The sequence below is a fragment of the Hemitrygon akajei genome, chromosome 8 (assembly GCF_048418815.1).
Source record: "Hemitrygon akajei chromosome 8, sHemAka1.3, whole genome shotgun sequence".
Taxonomy (NCBI): Eukaryota; Metazoa; Chordata; class Chondrichthyes; order Myliobatiformes; family Dasyatidae; genus Hemitrygon; species Hemitrygon akajei.
In genome coordinates, this window is record NC_133131.1 from 173,851,827 (window position 1) to 173,874,090 (window position 22,264).

The following is a 22,264-nucleotide window of genomic DNA, read 5'->3' on the forward strand; positions in this document are numbered from 1 at the left end:
AACATAAATTGGGAGACTGTTTTGTCAGCCACCTCAGCTCCATCTGCCCAAAGTGGAATTTCCCAGCAGCCAACCATTTTAATTCCTATCCCCATTTCCATTCCGACATGCCAGTCCATGGCCTCCTCTTATGCCACGATGAGGCCCTCTCAGATTGGAGGAGTAACTCATCATATTCCGTCTGCCTAGCCTCCAACCTGATGGCATGAACATCAGTTTCTCCTTCTGGAATTTTTTTTTCCCTTCCCCATTCCTTCTTCTATTCCCTACTCTGACGTCCTACCTCTTCTCCTTACCTGCCTATCACCTCCCCCTGTGCCCACTCCTTCTTCCCTGTTCTCTCACAGTCCACTCTCCTCTCCTATCAAATTCCTCCTCCTCCAGCTTTTTGCCTTTTCCACCTGTCTGGGTTTCTAGCTGTCCTCCTTCCCCTACCTGCACCCTCTTACTCTGGCTTCTTCCCCCTTCTTTTCCAGTCCTGATGAAGAGTCTTGGCCTGAAATGTCAACATTTCTGTAGATGCTGTCTGACTTGCCGAATTCCCTCCAGCATTTTGTGTGTGTTGCTTTGGATTTCCACCATCTGCAGAATTTTGTCTTAAAATTAATATAAAGTCTTGTTTTGTAAAATGCAGCAGTTGAACTATCCTTGAAAAAGCTTAACAGCAACTTCTCTTTAGAGTCATAGAGCACTACAGCACAGATACAGGCCCTTTGGCCCATCTAGTTCATTTGGAACTGTTATTTTGTCTAGTTCCATTGACCTGCACCTCGACCAGAGACCTCCATGTCCTTCCCATTCATGTACTTATCCAAACTTCTCTTAAGCGTGGCAATCAGGCCCACATCCATTGGCAGCTTGCTCCACACTCACAGCATCCTCCAGTGAAGAAGTTCCCTCTCAGGTTTCTCTTAATTATTTCCATTTTTTTAACCATTAACCTATGACCTCTGGTTCTAGTCTCACCCACCTCAATGGAAAAAGCTTACATTTATCCTATCTACACCCTCATAATTTTGCAAACCTCTATCAAATCTCTCCTCATTCTTCTACGCTCCAGGGGATAAACCCAAACTTATTCAATCTTTCCCTATAACTCCGGTCCCAGCAATATCCTTAACTGCAATTCAGGACTCTCTCTGTAAAAAATTAATTTGTTTACTGCAGCTCGGGACTCCAAATTTCTCTGTAAAAAAACTAATTGGTTCCAAAGAATATTATACCTTAATATTTGTAGCTATAAGTCTTCTCCACAATTGTTCTTTCTAGCTCTCAGTCACTAATAACCATTGCCATTCCCAATGACCTCCAATTGTGTAATTTCCATTATGTTCTGCTTCCCTTTAATTAGCAATATCTCTTTTTCACCTCATCTGTATCACTGTGATTCCTCTACAGGGCGGCAGCAAAGTGTGTCACACAGCTCTGGGCCTAATTAAAAATCTGCATCTGTGCCTGTATTTCTGGGAGTTAATTGCCAGCACCAAAGCCATGAGCTGCAACAAGATTTGAAGAGGACACGGCTGAGTGAACACCACACAACTAATGATAACGGCTCAGCACTGCAGTTTTCCGAGACACCTCTCAGACACTACTCTGCATCTCGTAATCCCAGATTTGTTAATGAACCTTGCTGCACAAGTTGATAGGATGTTAAGAAGATTTATGGCGTGTTGGCTTTCATTCGTCGGGGATAGAATTTAAGAACTCCAAGGAAATGTTGCAGCTCTATAAAACACTGCTTAGACCTCACCTGGAATACTGTGTTCAGTTCTGGTCATCTCATTATAGGAAGGATGTGGCAGCTTTAGAAAAACTGCAGGGATTTACCAGGATGCTGTCTGGACAAGGGAGCTTGTGTTGAGCGAGCTAGGCCTTTTCTCTTTGGAGTAAAGGAGGATGAGAGACAACTTGATAAGAGGAGTACATATAAGAGGCATAGGTCGAGTGGATAGCCAGAGACTTTTTCCCAAGGTGGAAATACCAGAGGCATAACTTTAAAAGAACAGGAGGAAATCATGGTGGGGGGGGGGGGGGGGGGAAGAGAGAGAGAGGCAAAAGATGTCAGACACAAGTTTGTTTTTAAACACAGTGGCAGAGGCATGAATGCCAGGGGTGATGGCATAGGCATCTATGTTAGGGTTACTTAAGAGACTCTCGGATAGGCACATGGATGATAGAAAAATGGAGGGCTATGTTGGAGAAAACGGTTAGATTGATCTTAGTGTAGGTTAAAAGACTGGTACAACATCATGCGCTGAAGTGCCTGTACCACGCCCTAATGTTATATGTTCTAACATTTTACAAAGATTCATCAGTGTGGGTGAAAGCTCTGAAATTATTAATAAATGACTCAATTCCGACAAGTAGAGTAAGTGCACAATTGAAATGCAGAGAATGACTGACAATAAGGAAAGCAAATATAAGAACAATCCAAAAAGAACCCTGAAAAATTGATTCTTCAACAAGTCTGATAGCTTCTTAAAGAAGAACCATAGAACACTACAGTACAGTACAGGCCCTTCAGCCCTCCATGTTGTGCCAACCCATATAATCCTTTAAAAAAAAGTACTAAACCCACACTACCCCATAACCCTCCATTTTTCTTTCATCCATGTGCCTGTCCAAGAGGCTCTTAAATACCCCTAATGTTTTAGTCTCCACCACCATCCCTGGCAAGTCATTCCAGGCACTCACAACCCTCTGTGTGAAAAAGAAACTTACCCCGATGTCTCCCCTAAACTTCCCTCCCTTAATTTTGTATATATGCCCTCTGGTGTTTGCTATTGGTGCCCTGGCAAACAGGTACCGACTATCCACCCTATCTATGCCTCTCATAATCTTGTAGACCTCTATCAAGTCCCCTCTCATTCTTCTACGCTCCAAGAGAAAAGTCCCAGCTCTGCTAACCTTGCTTCATATGACTTGTTCTCCAAACCAGGCAAATCTCCTCTGTACCCTCTCCACAGCTTCCACATCCTTCCTATAATGAGGTGACCAGAATTGAACACAATACTCTAAGTGCGGTCTCACCAGAGATTTATAGAATTGCAACATGACCTCTCTACTCTTGAGCTCAATCCCCGTTTATGAAGCCTAGCATCCCATAGGCCTTCTTAACTACCCTATCAACCTGCGCAGCGACCTTGAGGGATGTATGGATTTGAACCCCAAGGTCCCTTTATTCATCCACACTCTTAAGTAACTGACCATTAATCCTGTACTCAGTCTTCTGGTTTGTCCTTCCAAAATGCATCACCTCACACTTGTCCAGATTGAACTCCATCTGCCATTTTTCTGCCCAACTCTGCAGTCTGTCTATATCCTCTTGTAACCTTAAATTGTACAGATTTCCACACAAAACATGAATATAGCTTTTGGTCTTTCAGAAGCTGCTGGTGTGTATTTTTACAGCTAGTGGATTCCAGATAACCTGGACATATCAACACCAGAATATTTTGGCCCAATTAAGCGGCTGCCCCAATTCCATGAAGTTTCATGGAAATAGTTAAAAGGTATAACAAAGGCAAACTGAATAACAAATGCTACATTTAAATGAAATAAAGAACAATTTAGAACACTGCCAATACTAGTACAGTATCATAAAAAAGTGTATTTGCTCCTAATAGCTATTGCCAGAAGAATTCATGATTGCTGTGTTCTTTTGACTGACTGTAAATGAACAAAATCAATGCACACATAGTGCAGATACTGGACTACCATCATTGCCTTCCTGCTTAGAGTCAAAATAAAAAAAATAATCAAAAATCACTACTTTTTGAATTGGTGTTCATCATCGCAAATGGATAACACAACACAAACGACTGACGCTATTTCAAAACTATTCACTCTGTACTATGCAACAGCAGTTTCTGGCATCTCCAAGCCTAAATGCTTGAAACCATAGAGAGTAAGCAGTTCTGAATTGTCTAACTGCTTATTTCTCACCAATTATCAATGACCAAAAATGACTGCTTTTTGAACAGAAACACACACAACTAACGCTATTGAAAAACTGTTCACTTTAAGCACGGTGTATAGTTTAATGGCCACACAAGTGCACACGATTGACGCAAGGAAGGAACTGGTCGGCAGCAGTCTTCTGTCCCAATTAAGTGGCATTCTGTCCCAACTAAATGAAGGGTACCCGGCTATTTTCTCAATCAGCTTTTGATTTTTAAGAGTTGTCCCAATTAAGCAGGTGCGCGGATGAATCGATGGCCCAATAAACCACAATCCAAAGTATTGCATTTAAAAGGGAACAGTTTGTACATACCCAGGCCACGTCTGGTTAGGCTCATAGAGGATGAGTAGCGTGGGCTCATAGTAACCGTACAGGAACTGCATGTCAATCACATTCAGCAGCTTCTCATCCAGCTCCCGAACGTCAATGATGTAACTGGGAAGAAAACTGGATTTCTGCCTGTGGGAAAGAGTGCTGATAAGTTTAATGTAATTTCCCTCTGCATAGATGCTGCTTTGAAATGTTATACAACCCTCCAAATTAGCATGAGACAGAATCAGAACCTGGTTTAATATCACTGGAAAATGTTATGAAATTTGTTGGTTTGCAATGTACTGCTGCTCCAAACCATAATAATAAAAACAATAAATTACATTAAGTAAATGGAAGGGATCGGAAAAAGTTGCAGAGTGGACTCCTGAAGAAGGGTCTTGGCCCAAAACATCAACTGTTTATTCATTTTCATAGATACTGCCTGACCTGCTGAGTCATCGTCCCTGTGCCGAAGAAGTCTTCAGTGTCCTGCCTAAATGACTACCATTTAACCAAATGACTACGTTGCACTTACATCCATCATCATGAAGTGTTTCGAGAGGCTCGTCATGAGGCATATCGAGACCCTGCTGCCCCCCTCACTGGACCCCCTGCAGTTTGCGTACCATCCCAACCGCTCAACAGACGACGCCATTGCCACCACCCTCCACCTGGCCCTAACACACCTGGACAAAAAAGACACATACGTTCGGATGCTGTTGATCGACTTCAGTTCAGCATTCAACACAGTCATCCCTCAGAAACTGATTGGAAAGCTGAGCCTACTGGGCCTGAACACCTCCCTCTGCAACTGGATCCTAGACTTCCTGACTGGGAGACCTCAGTCAGTCCGGATCTGGAGCAGCATCTCCAACACCATCACACTGAGCACGGGGGCCTCCCAGGGCTGTGTGCTCAGTCCACTGCTGTTCACTCTGCTGACCCACGACTGTGCTGCAACACACAGCTCAAACCACATCATCAAGTTCGTCGATGACACGACCTTGGTGGGTCCCATCAGTAAGAATGACGAGTCAGCTTACAGAGAGGAGGTGCAGCAGCTAACGGACTGGTGCAGAGCCAACAACCTGTCTCTGAATGTGAACAATACAAAACAGACGGTTGTTGACTTCAGGATGGCGCAGAGCGACCACTCACCACTGAACATCGACGGCTCCTCGGTAGAGATCGTAAAGAGCACCAAATTTCTTGGTGTTCACCTGGCGGAGAATCTCACCTGGTCCCTCAACACCAGCTCCATAGCAAAGAAAGCCCAGCAGTGTCTCTACTTTCTGCGAAGGCTGAGGAAAGTCCATCTCCCACCCCCCATCCTCATCGCATTCTACAGGGGTTATATTGAGAGCATCCTGAGCAGCTGCATCACTGCCTGGTTCGGAAATTGCACCATCTCAGATCGCAAGACCCTGCAGCAGATAGTAAGGTCAGCTGAGAAGATCATCGGGGTCTCTCTTCCTGCCATCCCAGACATTTACACTACACGCTGCATCCGCAAAGGAAACAGCATTATGGAGGACCCCACGCACCCCTCATACAAACTCTTCTCCCTCCTGCCATCTGGGAAAAGGCTCCAAAGCATTCGGGCTCTCACGACCAGACTATGTAACAGTTTCTTCCCCCAAGCTATCAGACTCCTCAATACCCGAAGCCTGGACTGACACCTTGCCCTACTGTCCTGTTTATTATTTATTGTAATGCCTGCACTGTTTTTGTGCACTTTATGTAGTCCTGTGTAGGTCTGTAGTCTAGTGTAACTTTCTCTGTGTTGTTTTTTTTTATTACGTAGTTCTGTCTAGTTTTTTGTACTGTGCCAAGTAACACCATGGTCCTGAAAAACGTTGTCTCATTTTTACTATGCACTGTACCAGCATATCGAAATGACAATAAAAGTTGACTTGACTTAACTTGACTTGTGTGTGTTACAGAAGTTGTAAACTCAGCCAGCACCATCATGGGCATTAGCCTACCCACAATCGAGGGAATCTTCAAAAGGCGGTATCTTGAGAAGGTGGCATCCATCATTAATGACTCTATCAAAGACGTGCCCTCTTCTTGTTATTACCATCAGGGAGATGGTATAGGAGTCAGAAGACACACACTCAACAATCAGAGAGGAAATAGAACATAGAATAGTACAGCACATTACAGGCCCTTCGGCCCACAATGTTGTGCCGACCCTCAAACCCTGCCTCCCATATAACCCCCCACCTTAAATTCCTCCATATACCTGTCTAGTAGTCTCTTAAATTTCACTAGTGTATCTGCCTCCACCACTGACTCAGGCAGTGCATTCCACGCACCAACCACTCAAGATGGGGGAACAAAATAAAAAACTCAAGAAATATATTTTACAAAAATAATAAGCTTACCCCTCCCCCATAACTCCATCTTGTTCATCACTTAGGGTGTCCCTCCGAAAAGGCAAGACCACTAGCTGCGTCCCATAAATTAGCATCACTGCACAACGTCCATCTGGGTCCACACGCACGAGAGGAATGTGAACATTTTGCACAAAGCCATCCTGTCAAGAAAGGCAGGAACAAAAAAAATACAGCACTTATTCCACAAATCCAACACAGAATTCAGGAGAAAGTTCTTACAAAACAGAACACACTACTGAATAAAACAGTTAAGAAAAGGATTTGAGTCACCATCCATCTTCCCACAGCTACCACCAAGCAGGAGGCACAGATGCCCGAAGTCCTGCGGCATGAGGTTCAACAACAGCTACATCACTTCAACAATTTGGCTCGAGCCAACTAGCACAACCTTCAAACCACACCATCCAGCAACCCCCGACAACCCCGATTTAACCCTAACCTAATCACAGGACAATTTACAATGACCAATTAACTTACGCAGTGTGTCTCTCGACAGTGGGAGGACATCAGAGCTGGGGAGAACTTTCTTTCTTTATCAATTTTTTTATTAGTTGAATAAAAAATTACATATAAACAAGAGGAGAATTATCACAAATACCTATATCAATAACAGTTTGAATAAAAGGAAAAATAAACATTGTCAAGATCAAACAAAGTATTAATCTGATAGTATATAATAGAGAAAGGTAATTGATTCTCCTCTTATCCATAAAAAGGAAAAAAAAGATAAAGAAACTTTTATAATTGACATAAACAGAAAAAAAAACCCCAAAACACAAAAAAAAACAAGAAAGAACTGGGCAGCTCAAACTGAGAGTAAAAGCCAAAAAAACAAGGAAAAACTTTCTGATCAAATCCAAAACTTCAAAAAGGTAACTGGAAGGGCCATAAGTCAGAGCATATGAAAATATTGAATAAAAGGTCACCAAGTCTCCTCAAATTTAGAGGATGTATCAAATGTCCAACTTCTTATTTTCTCTAAACTTAAACAGGACATAATGGAGGTAAGCCAATGAAGTTGTACAGACTATTATCCATTGAGCGGAAGCATGAATATTTCTGCTTCCGAAAGAATGATCCCAAAAATTGCTGTAAGTAAATTCGGTTGTAGAACCAATTCAGAACCTTTGACAAAGTTTTGAAGACTTCTTTCCAAAAATTATCTAACTTGATACAAGATCAGAACATATGTGTTAAAGTAGCCACATCAATATTACATCTATCACAAATGGGATTAATATTAGAAAAAATACGGGCTAATTTGTCCTTTGACATATATGCCCAATGCACTACCTTGAACTGTATCAAGGTGATGACGGGCACAAATAGAAGAGGTATTTACCAAATGAAAAATTTTATTCCACTGATTATCTGAAAGTGACTTTCAAAACTCCAATTCCCACGCAGCTTTAATTTTATCATTAGATTACATATGCAAGTTTAATAACCTTGTAAATTATAGCTATCAGTCCTTTTTGAAATGGTTTGACCTGAAAAATATCATAGGAGACCATTTAGAAAGTACTTGCTGCGTATACTCAATTAATGGAAGAAAGTTATATTTATACAGTTTGTTAAAATTTTTGGTAATTTTAATACTGAGATAAGTAAAGTTTAGCAATACTAAAAGGAAATTGATCATATTGATCAAAATAGTTAATAGGAAATAACTCACTTTTATGCAAATTTAATTTATATCCAGAAAAACTACTAAATTCAGAAAATATAGGTAACAAAGCAGGAATTGATTTCTCACGATCTGAAATATAAACTCACAAGTCATCTGCATACAACGAAACCTTATGCACTTTATCTCCTCTCTTAATACCTAAAACCTCACTGGAGTCCTGAAGAGCAATAGCGAGAGATTCTAGAGCTAAATTAAATAACAGCAGACTGAGAGGGCAACCCTGCTGGGTACCTCTATATAACCTAAAATAAGAAGATTTTTGATTATTAGTTATAACTGCCGCCAAAGGGGCTTGATAAGTCAATTTAATCCAAGAGATAAATGGACCAAAATTAAATCTTTCTAAAACCTAAGGGGAAAACCCACGCATTCCACTGGTAGAGCATACAGACTCCTTAGAGGACGCTGCAATTGAACTCTGACGCCCGAGCTGTAATAACGCCACGCTAACCACTATGCTACTGTGGCATCCATTTACTAGCTTTCTAAATTAAAATGTCAAAGAGAAAATAAAATAGACGAACACAAAGATTTTGTCCTGCAGTAACATTCACAAATGTCCTACCTTCAATTCAGGTTCTTCAAAATAATGTAGAGAGAGTGTTTTTAGATCATGGGTCCCAGGATCATACTCAACAACAGACAGCTTTAAAATGAAAAATAGTATTTGTTAGAAACAATTACTCCACCAATGGAGAAATAAACAGTCTTCTACGCTTTAATATAAAAAAATTATTTTCCTCATTCTATTATATAGAACACTACAGCTCAGTACAGGTTCTTCAACCCACAATGTTGCACCAATCTTTTAACTCCAAGAGGACCACAGCCTTGTCCTGATTTGGGGGCTTGAATGCCTCAATGACCCAGAGAGCTATTTTGGCTGGAGTCGCAGCTTTATCCTTTGGCTCTTGGTAGGGCCACCCATGCCAAACAGATCAAAGGGTAAAGGCCAGACACAGACTGGTACTCCAGGTTCAGAGGTTCAGTTCAGGGCTAACACCGACCAGTAAAACAAAAACATTACGAAAATAATAATGACAAATTCTTCTATATTGGAGTAGCCAAGGACAGACAGAGATAGAGTACATTCATTGCTGCCCTAAATGCCAGCAACATAACAGGCAGCAAGTAAGATCAATCTTAGTCTTCCCTCCCACAGAACCCTCCACTTTTCTATCACCCATGAGGCTAAGACTCTTAAAAATCCCTATTGCAGGGGTTCCCAACCTGGGGTCCACAGACTCCTTGGTTTATGATAAGGGTCTTTGACACTAAAAAAGGTTGGGAAACCCTGTCTTAGTATAATTGCCTCTATCACTACCCCGGCAGCATTTTCACACACCCACTACTCTGTGTGAAAAAAACACCTCTGAAATCCCCACATTAATTTTCTTCAATCTCATTAAAAGTATGCCCCCTTGTATTTGCCCTTTCTCCCAAAAAAATGGTGCTGGTTGCCTATTCTATCTATACCTCTTTTCATCTAACAAGATGTACTAGTTAGTAGGTTAACTGGTCACTGTAAGTTGTACTGTGATCAGGCTACGGTTAAGTAGGTTGGGGGGGATGGGACACATGACACATGCTTCATGGGCCAGAAGAGCCAGTTCCATGTTGTATCTTTTTTCCTGCAGCCCAATCAACTTGAGAGAGGAGCCTACACACAGGTCGGAGCAAGAAATTTAAAAAGGAACGTTCGCAGGCTTTCAGCTCTTTCTAGTGGCCCAATCAAATGACAAATTACTAGCAAGGGCAAATAAAAATAGAATAGGAATGAGTGGAGTGGCCATTGTGTAAATGGACCAGTGTTAAAGCGGGAAGTGGGGGGGGGGGAGAAGACAACTGGAGTAATGATAGCACATTCCCTGGTTAGAGGAGTAAGCACGAGGTTCTGTGGACGTGGAAGAAACATCTGGGTGGTATGTTGCTTCCAGGGACGTTTCAGATCGAGTTCACGGCACCCTCAATGGGGGAGGGTGACCTGCCAGAAGTCTTGGTACATATTAGCATTAATGACATAGGTAGGAAAGATAAGGAGGTCCTGAAGAGAGATTCTAGGGAGCTAGGTAGAAAAATGAAAAGCAGGACCTCCAGGGTACTAATCTCTGGATTGCTGCCGATGCCACATGCCAGTGATGGCAAAAATACGATGATTTGGCAGATGAATGTGTGGCTGAGGAACTGGAGCTGGGGACAGGGTTTCAGATTTCTGGATCATTGGAAACTCTTCTGGGGAAGCTATGACTTATTCAAAATGGACAGGTTACACCTGAACCCGAACGGGACCAATATCCTAGCTGAAAGGTATACTAGAGCTGCTGGAGAGGGTTTAGTTAAACTGGCAGGTGGGTGGAACCAGACTGATAGGGCTCTAAGGATGAGCAGTTGGTATACAATTAGATGCAGTGTGCAGTAAGACTGTCAGGAAGGACAGACAGATGATAGAGCTAAAGTGCAGTCAGTGGGATGAGATGCAGTGTAACATGGGGGCAAAATCTAAAAGGGTGACGAATACAGGAGGTGTTATATTGAAGGTCTCAGAATTGAAGGATGTCCCACTTGAACAGAGATGAGGAGGAATTTCTTTAGGCAGAAGGCAGTGAATCTGTGGAAATTATTGCTATAGGCTTATATGGCTGCAAGTCATTGGATATATTTAAACAGGAGGCTGATAGGACCTTGATCAGTCAGGGTGTGAAAGGACACGGAGAGAAAGCAGGAAAATTAAGTAGTGAGGAAAAATGGATCAACCATGATAAAATGTCACAGTAGAGTTGATGGGCCACATGGCCTACTTCTGCTCATGTTTTTTAGTCTTATGGCCTTATAAATAAAATAAATAAATAGTCACCTAAAGTCCTAGCTCACTCAACCTATCCTCATAAGACATGCTCTAATCCAGATAATATCCTGGTAATTTCCTCTGTACCCTCTCTAAAGCTTCCACATCCTTCTTACAATGAGGCGACCAGAAATGAACACAATATCCCAGAGTTTTATAGAGCTGTAGCATTACCTCATGGCTCTTGCGTTAAAGGAAGGCCTGCATACCATACACCTTCTTAAGCCCAACTCACAAAAAACTCCACTCGCCCTGTTACTCACACACATAGACTACACACTTGCCTTGGCATCCTTGAAACTAAGTAGGAGTGCGTCCCGTTTGGAACCTGCCAGCTGGACACTGGCGACGGACATAACATTGCCAAACAGGGAAAATGATGCCACCTGCTCCAGTTTTTCCTTACGACCTTTAACCTCTAGAGAAAACAGGAGACGCTGATTAACAAATAAATCCGATTTCTATCATTTTTCTTGCTAATGAAAGACAATGAATTATTCACTCCTCCTTTACTGTTAGTCATTTACAGCCCAGTCACCACAGCAAGTTTCAAAACTATCTCAGATAAAACTCTGAAAGTTCACATTGACTTTTTTTAAATACAGTTCCACTTATACACACAGGTAGCCCACCATGCTGTATGGTTTACACATATGGAACCCAGATAATGAGACAAAGTTAAGATTTTAAAATTGGCTTTATTTGCCACATGTACATCTAAACACATAGTGAAATGCATAGTGTCAACATAGTGCTGGAGGCACTCTGCAAGTATCACAATGCTTCTGGCACTAACATAACAGGTCCACAATTTACTAACCCCTACCAACCTGTACATCTTCAGAATGCGGGAGGAAACCAGAACACCAGAAGGAAACCCACACGGTCACAGGCACGAGGTACAAACTCTTTACAGACAGCAACAGGATTTGTTCCCCACTGCTGCTGTAAAGCATTACATTAACCGCTGTGCCACTGTGCCATTTTGTGCAAAGACTGCAGATGCTCTCTACAACCTAATGACATGAACAATGAGTTTTTCAATTTTAGGTAACCCTTTCCTCAGTGGATTTCCCTCTTCCCCTTCCTCTCTCCTTCTGACCTCCTATTTTTATCCCCTTTCCTTTAGACTCCCCATCACCAATACTCATCCTCCTTCCCCTACTGGTTCCATCCATACTACATATAGTTTACCCATAAGTTCCCCATCACCACCTCTCCTATCTGCTTCTGGTCCTGCTTGCCATACATCTCTCATCAAATGGTTCCCATTCTCATTTCTTTTATTCAGAGTCAGTGCACTTTGTATTCCTGTTTATCTCCCTCCAGCAACTGTCTCCAACCTCCACATTCCCTTCCCCACCTTGCTCCACCCACCCCCCCATATTTTCCCCTCTTTCTCTTGCTCCACCTCTTTCACCAGCTACTGTCTCCTAACCCCAGCCTTCTGGTATTAACATAACATGCCCAGAATTTACTAACCCTTACTAATCCACACATCCCTCTTTGAGCTGGCGCAAACTTCCTTGTCATCTCACACCCCTTAGCAACACAAAAAGCACTGGAGAGATTCAGTGGGCCAGGCAGCAGGGAAAGAAATGCACCCATAACATCATTTCCCTCTATGGATGCTGCCTAACCAGTATCTGTAGTCACTTGTCTGCATCTCACCCACCGGTCATCTCACAAACAAGAGAAAATCTGCAGATGATGGAAACCCAAGCAACACACACAAAATGCCAGTCCTGCTGAAGGGTTTCGGCACAAAACGTCAACGGTACATTTTTCTATAGATGCTACCTGGCTTGCTGAGTTCCTCCAGCATTTTGTGTGTGTTGCATCAGTCATCTCAGTCACCTGAATCTCTATTCCCCTTCTGCTCTCTCTACTGGCCTTCTCCCCTCTCAGTCTTGACCTAGGCTTTTAACCCAAAACATCAACATCTCCTTTCCTCCTACAGATGCTGCTCATTTGCCGAGTTCCTCCAGCAGATTGCTGGTTGCTCAAGAGCATATATGAATCTGCTCTGCTGCAGTGATATCCTAATAACAGTTAAACTCGTGGTTGAGAGACCTGGGGCATGTAATCGGAGGGTCTGGTGTCTATACCTGGAGAGTCCTAGGATCAAAGACTGAAGATCAGAACCATGATCAGAGAGTCCCCATTCTCTCTCTCTCTCTCTCTGGTCTTCGGGGAGATGGTATAGGAGTTTGAAAGCCCAGATGAGCAGACTTATGAACAACTTCTCAGTCCCTGCTGTCGGACTCCTGAATCAGATTCAGGTTAGTTTATTGTCATACACCAGGGTGCAATGAAATTCTTTGCTGAGAGTCAGTGTACATGTAATACAACAATAAACACAGTAACTAATGTGAAACAGCAGAATGGTGCAAGAACAGTAGTTCTGTCATCTCTACTTGCTGCTGCCATCTGGAAAGTGGTACAGGAGCCTCAGGACCCAAACCATCAGGTTTAAGAACAGTTGTTAACCCTCAACCACCAGGCTCTTGAACCAGTGGAGATAACTTCACTCATCCCATCTCTGAACTGCTCCCACATCCCATGGGCTCACTTTCAAAGACTGTTCATCTCATCACCCATGCTGAGCTCGTCAATTTCACTGACTTTGCCTCTAACTTTCACCCAGCCCTCAAATTCACTTGGTCCACCTTGGACACTTCTCTCCCCTTTCTCGATCTCTCGGTCTCCATCTCTGGAGATAGACTGTCCACTGACATCTTCTATAAACCCACTGACTCCCATAACTACCTTGATTATAGCTCTTCCCACCCTGCCAAATGCAAAAATTCTACTCCCTATTCCCAGTTCCTCCGTCTCCGCCACATCTGCTCCAAGGATGAGACTTTCCGTTCCAGGACATCCCAAGTGTCCTCTTTCTTTAAGAATCGTGGTTTCCCTTCTGCCGTCATCAATGATGCCCTCACCTGCATCTCCTCTCACCCCATCCTCCCGTCACCACAACAGGGACCATGTTCCCCTTGTCCTCACCTATCACCCCACCAGCCTCCGGATCCAGCATATTATCCTCCGAAACTTCCGCCATCTTCAACAGGACCACACCACTAAGGAGATCTTTCCCTCTCTACCACTCTCCACAAGGATCGTTCCCTCCACGACTGCCTGGTCCACACGTCCCTCCCCACAGATCTCCCACCTGGCACTTATCCCTGCAAGCACAAGTGCTACACCTGGTCCTACACCTCATCTCTTACCACCATTCAAGACCCCAAACAGTCCTTCCAGGTGAGGCAACACTTCACTTGTGAGTCTGTTGGGGTAATCTATTGCATCCGGTGCTCCCGGTGCGGCCTCCTCTAGATCAGTGAGACCTGACGCAGACTGGGGGACTGCTTCGTCGAACACTGACGCTCCGTCCGCCACAACAGACAGGATCTCCCGGTTGCCACTCACTTCAACTCTCTCTCTCATTCCCATTCGGATATGTCCATACATGGCCTCCTCTACTGCCATGATGAGGCCAAACTTCGGTTGGAGGAACAACATCTCATATACCGTCTGGGTAGTCTCCAGCCCCTTGGTATGAACATCGAATTCTCCAACTTCTGGTAATTCCCTCCCTCTCCCTTCCCCATCCCACTTTCACTCTGTCTCCTCTTCTAGCTGCCTATCACCTCTCATGACTCTGCCTTCTTCTACTACCCCTAGTGCTTTCCCCTTAGATTCCTTCTTCACCTCTCCTGCCTATCCCCTCCCTGCTTCCCCTCCCCCACCCCTTGATCTTTCCTCTGATTGGTTTTCCACCCTCCCCCCACCTTCTTTATAGGGCTCCTGCCCCCTCCTTCTTTAGTCCTGACGAAGGGTTTCGACCAGAAACGTTGACTGCTTCTTTCAACTTTTTGTACGTCTTGATTTGACCACAGCATCTGCAGTGCACTTTGTGTTTACTGTTCATCTTATGTTCTTGCTATGTATTGCTTATTTATTTACTATCGTTTTTTTCTTTTTGTGTTTGCAATAAATTCCACAGATTCACCACCTTCTGCCTTGAGCAACTCCTCCTCTCATCTGTAAGTTTCTGTCAATGGCTCAAAAGTTCTGCACGAAGGGTCCATGCAACTCTACGAGAATCAATCAGGAAATAGCTGTATGATGAAAGGGCAGTCTTACCTGAAGATTTGTCTCCTTTTACTGTGCTCTGCAAATACAAACACAAAAGAAACAGATGTCATTGGTCCCGAAACTGAGATCAAAGCACTTGAATGCTGAAAATCTCAAAGGTTCTGGAAACTCTGCAATTCGGGGATTCAACTAGAGGCAGAGCAGTGGCTCGTTTTTCTTTTAAGATGGAGAATGCACTCAGTAGCCACTTTATTAGGTACACCTTGTTAGTGCAAATATTTAAACAGCCAGTCATGTGACAGCAACACAATGCATAAAAGCAACGTCACGGTCAAGAGATTTAGTCGTTGCTCAGACCACCCACCAGATGGAGGAAGAAATGTGATCTAAGTGACTTTGACTATATAAAGATTGTGGAACCTGATGGGGTGGTTTGAGTATCTCAGAATCTGCTGATCTCCTGGGATTTTCACACAGAGTTTACAGCAAATGGTGCAAAAATAAAAAAAACACCCAGTTTTGGGGGAAAAAACACCTTATTAATTAGAGAGAAGAGAATCGCCAGACTGGTTCAAGCTGTCAGGAATGCTACAGTAACTCAAATAACTCAACAGTGCTGTGCAGAAGAACATCTCTAAATGCACAGCACATTGAACCCTGAAGAGGGATATGAAAAAGTTTCAATGACAGGTTTACAGTCACCGGTTGTGCCATCCCTTCAGTGAGGATGGGGACGTTGATCTGCTCGTCAGGACCCCCACCATCCAGGTCATGCTCTCGTCTTACTGCTGCCATCAGGAACCTCAGGACCCACACTACCAAATTCAGGAACAGTTATTAACCCCTCAACGATCAGGCCCTTGAACTCAAGGAGATAACTTTACTCAACTTCACTGTTCCCACAGCCTATGGACACACTTTCAAGAACTCTTTATCTACTGCTCTTAATATTTATTATTATTTTCTTTTTCTATTTGCACATTGGTTGTTTGTCTGCTCTGTTGGGTATAGTCTTTCATTGATTCTATTGTGTTTCTTTGTATTTACTGTGAATGCCCATGAAAAAACAAATCTCAGGGTTGTATATGACAACATACGTGCGCATTGATAATAAAATTACTTTGAACTTTGACCTTAATCACCCCATTGTTGATTTCTATCAAAGTTGCCCCCACTACAACATTAGCCCACTAATCACGCTTTCCTGTGTCCCGCTGTGATGTAACCTGCTCTTAGTTAAACCACTTGATTAAACTATTAGAGAGGACAATGCATGTGGTCTCATTCACTAGTAAGGCAGCAACAAATAGGGAACAAACTACGAATTGTAATCACAAGAGATTCTGCAAGGCTAGAAATCAGAGCAACACACACAAAATGCTAGAGGAACTCAGTAGGTCAGGCAGCGCCTATGGAAATGAATAAAGTTATCGTTTCAGGACTCTGATGAAGGGTCTCGGTCCAAAAATATCGACTGTTTATTACTGCTGCCTGACCTACTGAAAACAAGCTGCAGCACTTCCCTTTAAAATAATCGATAACACCCTTCCAAAGAAAAATCAGCATTGAAAGTTTTCATTAAGCTCACCTCTGCATCATGAATGAGTCTGTAGACCTGCAGCTGGGATGTTCCTGCCACCACCAGGTTGCGCTCCGCATTGGAAAAGAAGCTGCAGTAGATGGCAAACTCCAGCCCCGTCGGGGGGTGGACCTGCCGATAGACTGCATACATATCGTCAACTCCTGCAAACAGTCAAAATATAACAACCATGAGCTCCTGCCCACTCAATCTTCACTGGTATGGCACTGGCTGAAGCAATATTTCTGCTCAGCTCACTGTGCAACTAAGACTTCTGAACTTGCCCCACTGTGCGTAACCATGGGGCAGGACAGTAGAGTAGTGGTCAGCTTTTCAGCACCAGTGCTCAGGGCTCATAGAACAGTATAGCACAGAACAGGCTCTTCAGCCTACAATGATGTGCCGAACAAATTAAATGGCTTTCTAAACTAATCTCTTCTGCCTATACAACATCCATATCCTTTCATTTCCCCCCACATTCATGTGCCCAACTAAATAACTCTTAAAAGTCTCTAATGTTTCTGCCTCCACCACCACCCCAGGCAGCCACTATTGTGGAAAGAAGTTACTCCTCACATCTCCTTTAAAATAACCTCCTCGCACCTTAAATGCATGCCCTCTGGTATCAACATTTCAAACCTTGGAAACAGATATGGTCTGTCTACTCTATTTATGCCTCTCAGAATCTTATAAACTTCTACCAATTTTCAATTCCAAATACTTGTCTGTATGGAAATTCTATGTTCTCCCTGTGATCGTGTGAGCTGCCTCTGGGTGTTCCAGTCTCCTTCCACATTCAAAGACTGAAGGCAGATGATGCAAAAAACTCATTTCAGTGTATGTTTTGAACATGTGACAGATAAAGTTAAGCAAATGTAATCTTTAAAAGGATAACCACAAAAGCTATGGAAATTACAGTACATTTATTATTTGATAAACCATTCTTTACTTGTCGTTGGCACGTGGCCTAGTGGATAAGGCATTGGACTAGTAACCTGAAGGTCACTGGTTCGAGCCTCAGCTGAGGCAACGTGTTTGTGTCCTTGACAACACATTGCGCTGCGACGACACCGGTGCCAAGCTGCATGGGTCCTAGTGCCCTTCCCTTGGACAACATCGGTGGCGTGGAGAGGGGAAGGCCTGCAGCTTGGGCAACTGCCGGTCTCCCATACAACCCTGCCCAGGCCTGCACCCTGGAAACCTTCCAAGGCACAAATCCATGGTCTCACGAGACTAACAGATGCCTATATACTATACTTTACTTGTGGGACCTACCAATTCAATTCTTCTATCCTCTGATTGTCCTGACATTCTGAAATCTACTGATTTCAGCTTTCTTATCAAACGAGCATTCACAACCCTTCAAATCGATGCCACAGGTCCTGGACCCAACAGCTTGTTGAAGCACCTGGGTCAGAGACTGAATAACAACCCAAAGTTTGGCCGATTTCAAGCACTGGCCTAAATTGAAAAGGTCAGGGTGTCAGGGCTGAAGGAGAGGGACGGGGCTGGTATTCAGATTGAAAAGGTTGGGGTGTCGGGTTTGAAGGAGAGGGACGGGGCTGGTATTCAGATTGAAAAGGTTGGGGTGTCGGGTTTGAAGGAGAGGGATGGGGCTGGTATTCAGATTGAAAAGGTTGGGGTGTCGGGTTTGAAGGAGAGGGACGGGGCTGGTATTCAGATTGAAAAGGTTGGGGTGTCAGGGTTGAAGGAGAGGGATGGGCTGGTATTCAGATTGAAAAGGTTGGGGTGTCAGGGTTGAAGGAGAGGGATGGGGCAGGTATTCAGATTGAAAAGGTTGGGGTGTCCGGGTTGAAGGAGAGGGATGGGCTGGTATTCAGATTGAAAAGGTTGGGGTGTCGGGTTTGAAGGAGAGGGATGGGGCTGGTATTCAGATGGAAAAGGTTGGGGTGTCGGGGCTGAAGGAGAGGGACGGGGCTGGTATTCAGATTGAAAAGGTTGGGGTATCGGGGCTGAAGGAGAGGGATGGGTTGGAGTTCAGATTGAAAAGGTTGGGGTATCGGGTTTGAAGGAGAGGGATGGGGCTGGTATTCAGATTGAAAAGGTTGGGGTGTCGGGGCTGAAGGAGAGGGATGGGGCTGGTATTCAGATTGAAAAGGTTGGGGTGTCAGGGTTGAAGGAGAGGGATGGGGCTGGTATTCAGATTGAAAAGGTTGGGGTGTCGGGTTTGAAGGAGAGGGATGGGGCTGGTATTCAGATTGAAAAGGTTGGGGTGTCAGGGTTGAAGGAGAGGGATGAGCTGGTATTCAGATTGAAAAGGTTGGGGTGTCGGGTTTGAAGGAGAGGGATGGGGCTGGTATTCAGATTGAAAAGGTTGGGGTATCGGGTTTGAAGGAGAGGGATGGGCTGGAGCAGATTGAAAAGGTTGGGGTGTCGGGTTTGAAGGAGAGGGATGGGGCTGGTATTTAGATTGAAAAGGTTGGGGTGTCTTGTTTGAAGGAGAGGGATGGGGCTGGTATTCAGATTGAAAAGGTTGGGGTGTCGGGTTTGAAGGGAGAGGGATGGGGCTGGTATTCAGATTGAAAAGGTTGGGGTATCGGGTTTGAAGGAGAGGGACGGGGCTGGTATTCAGATTGAAAAGGTTGGGGTGTCAGGGTTGAAGGAGAGGGATGGGCTGGTATTCAGATTGAAAAGGTTGGGGTGTCGGGTTTGAAGGGAGAGGGATGGGGCTGGTATTCAGATTGAAAAGGTTGGGGTATCGGGTTTGAAGGAGAGGGACGGGGCTGGTATTCAGATTGAAAAGGTTGGGGTGTCAGGGTTGAAGGAGAGGGATGGGCTGGTATTCAGATTGAAAAGGTTGGGGTGTCAGGGTTGAAGGAGAGGGATGGGCTGGTATTCAGATTGAAAAGGTTGGGGTGTCGGGTTTGAAGGAGAGGGATGGGCTGGTATTCAGATTGAAAAGGTTGGGGTGTCAGGGTTGAAGGAGAGGGATGGGCTGGTATTCAGATTGAAAAGGTTGGGGTGTCGGGTTTGAAGGAGAGGGATGGGCTGGTATTCAGATTACTGCTTCACATGGTTTACTCATCTCTGCGCTGAACTGAGACTGTGGCCTGCAACTAACGGGCTCCTGGACTGGCTGCAGTGATGACTGGCTTTGTGGCTCTGGACTCACTTTCGTGAACTTCAGTTAGAAACAGAAAACCTACAGCATAATGCAGGCCCTTCGGCCCACAAAGTTGTGCTGAACATGTCCCTAGCTTAGAAATTACTAGGCTTACCCATTGGCCTCTATTTTTCTAAGCTCCACGTACCTATCCAAAAGTCTCTTAAAAGACCCTATCATATCCGCCTCCACCACCATTGCTGGCAGCCTATTCCACACACTCACCACTCTCTGCGCAAAAAACTTACCCGATATCTCCTCTGTATCTACTCCCAAGCACCTTAAACTTGTATCATCTTGTGGCAACCATTTCAGTCCTGGGAAAAAGCCTCTGACTATCCACACAGTCAATGCCTCTTATCACCTTATACACCTCTATCAGGTCACCTCTCATCCTCCGTCGCTCCAAGGAGAAAAGACCGAGTTCACTCAACCTATCCTCATAAGGCATGCTGTCCAATCCAGGCAACATCCTTGTAAATCTCCTCTGTACCATTTCTATGGTTTCCACATCCTTCCTGTAGTGAGGTGACCAGAACTGAGCACAGTATTCCAAGTGGGGTCTAACCAGGGTCCTATATAGCTGCAACATTACCTCTCCCCTCCTAAATTCAATTCCATGATTGATGAAGGCCAATACACCGCACGCCTTCTTAACCACAGAGTCAACCTGCGCAGCTGCTTTGTGTGTCCTATGGACTCAGACCCCAAGATCCTTCTGATCCTCCACACTGCCAAGAGTGTGCAGTTCTGAATGTTATTCACTTTCTTTTATTGTTGGCATGATTTGGTTGTTTTTCTTCATATAGGGTGTTTGGCAGGTTCTAACATGTTTCTATGCTTTGTGGCTGCCTGAAAGGAGACAAATCTCAAGGTTGTGTATGGTATACATACATAAATACACTTCAAACTTTGAGGTATAAACCTCTGCAATTCTCCATCCCACTGTCCAAATTATTCCTCTTCTCAATCCTAAATGGGCAGACACTATAGTGAGACTATGCTAATTCTAGACATTTCAGCTCAAAGCAGAAGCATCTTCAATACAGTTCAGGCTTATTGTAATTTCAACCACACACATGCATACTGCCAAAGGAAACAATGTTTCTCCAGACCAAAGTACACAAAACTCACAAACAACACACAAAGTAATATTACCACAAATAAATTAACAAATAAGTTGCATTTACCACACAAGTTAAAAAGTGAACAGTATAGCACTGTCGTGAGACCTGGCAGGGAGTTCAGAGATCTCACGGCCTGGGCTAAGAAGCTGTTTTCCATCCTAACAGTTCTTTTCCTAATGCCAAGGTACCTCCTGCCTGATGGTAGGGGATCAAAGAGATCGCTGGACGGATGGGAGAGATCATTGACATTGCTAAGAGCCCTGCGTACATGGTAAATATCTCAGATGTGTGGAAGAGTGACCCCGATGATCCTCTCAGCAGTCCTTGCAATCTTTGGTAGGGTCAGAATCTTGCTTGGGTTATTATTACCACATGTACAGAGAGGCAGTGAAAAGTTAGTTCTGCAAACCATCCATACAGTTCATTTCAAAAACAAATACTTTAAACAGGACAAGGGTAAAGCGCTAACAGAATGAAGAAAATAGAATCAAAATCAGTTTTATTATCACCAAGATGCCATGAAATTTGCTGTTTTACTGCATCAGTGCAGCAGTACATAAAAAATTATCGTAAGTTCAATAAGTAATATAAAAATAAGTAGTGCAAAAACAGCTCAAAGTAGTGAGGTAGTGTCCACGGGACCATTCAGAAATCTGATGGCAGAGGGAATAACAACAGAGAAAGGGCAATGCTGGTAGACAATAAGATGCCAGGACCATTACAAGGTAGGCTGTGAGGTCAAGGGTTCATCTTGAACGCAAACAAAATGCATTCAGAAATGCAGTGGGACAGAAGCTGGTCTTGATCCTGGTGGTGCACGTTTTCAAGCTATATTGCAATGAGATTATTTTCCACTGCTCTAAGTTTCTGTCACAGTAAACATATCTCCTTTATTCTCTCTTCAGTATACTTCATGTTCCTATAAATCTGAAACATCTCAACACCTCATTGTAGAGCATCAGTTTCAGTTGGTTTTGATCTCATCTTCTTTGGAGATTTTCCACCCACAACCTTCAACCTAGTAGCTCTCACAAGGACATGATTTTGGTTTTTTGAGGGAAAACCAAATTTGAGAAGGATGCTTTGCAGACCCTCTCGATCAACAGTCAAAGGATACAGCAAG

At 43.8% G+C, this 22,264-nt stretch overlaps 1 protein-coding gene across 1 annotated transcript in view; it reads right to left on the minus strand.

Annotated features, from left to right (window-relative positions):
• Positions 1–22,264, minus strand: part of cpsf1 (cleavage and polyadenylation specific factor 1) — a 136,325-nt gene that overhangs the window by 105,342 nt on the left and 8,719 nt on the right. Inside the window, exons 2-7 of the mRNA XM_073055126.1 lie at positions 16,900–17,054; positions 15,360–15,387; positions 11,495–11,628; positions 8,931–9,011; positions 6,664–6,815; positions 4,277–4,423 (exon numbers count right to left, since the gene is read on the minus strand). Coding sequence (XP_072911227.1) covers positions 4,277–4,423; positions 6,664–6,815; positions 8,931–9,011; positions 11,495–11,628; positions 15,360–15,387; positions 16,900–17,043 — 686 coding nt within the window. The 5' untranslated portion in view covers positions 17,044–17,054. The remainder of the gene's footprint in view (positions 1–4,276; positions 4,424–6,663; positions 6,816–8,930; positions 9,012–11,494; positions 11,629–15,359; positions 15,388–16,899; positions 17,055–22,264) is intronic.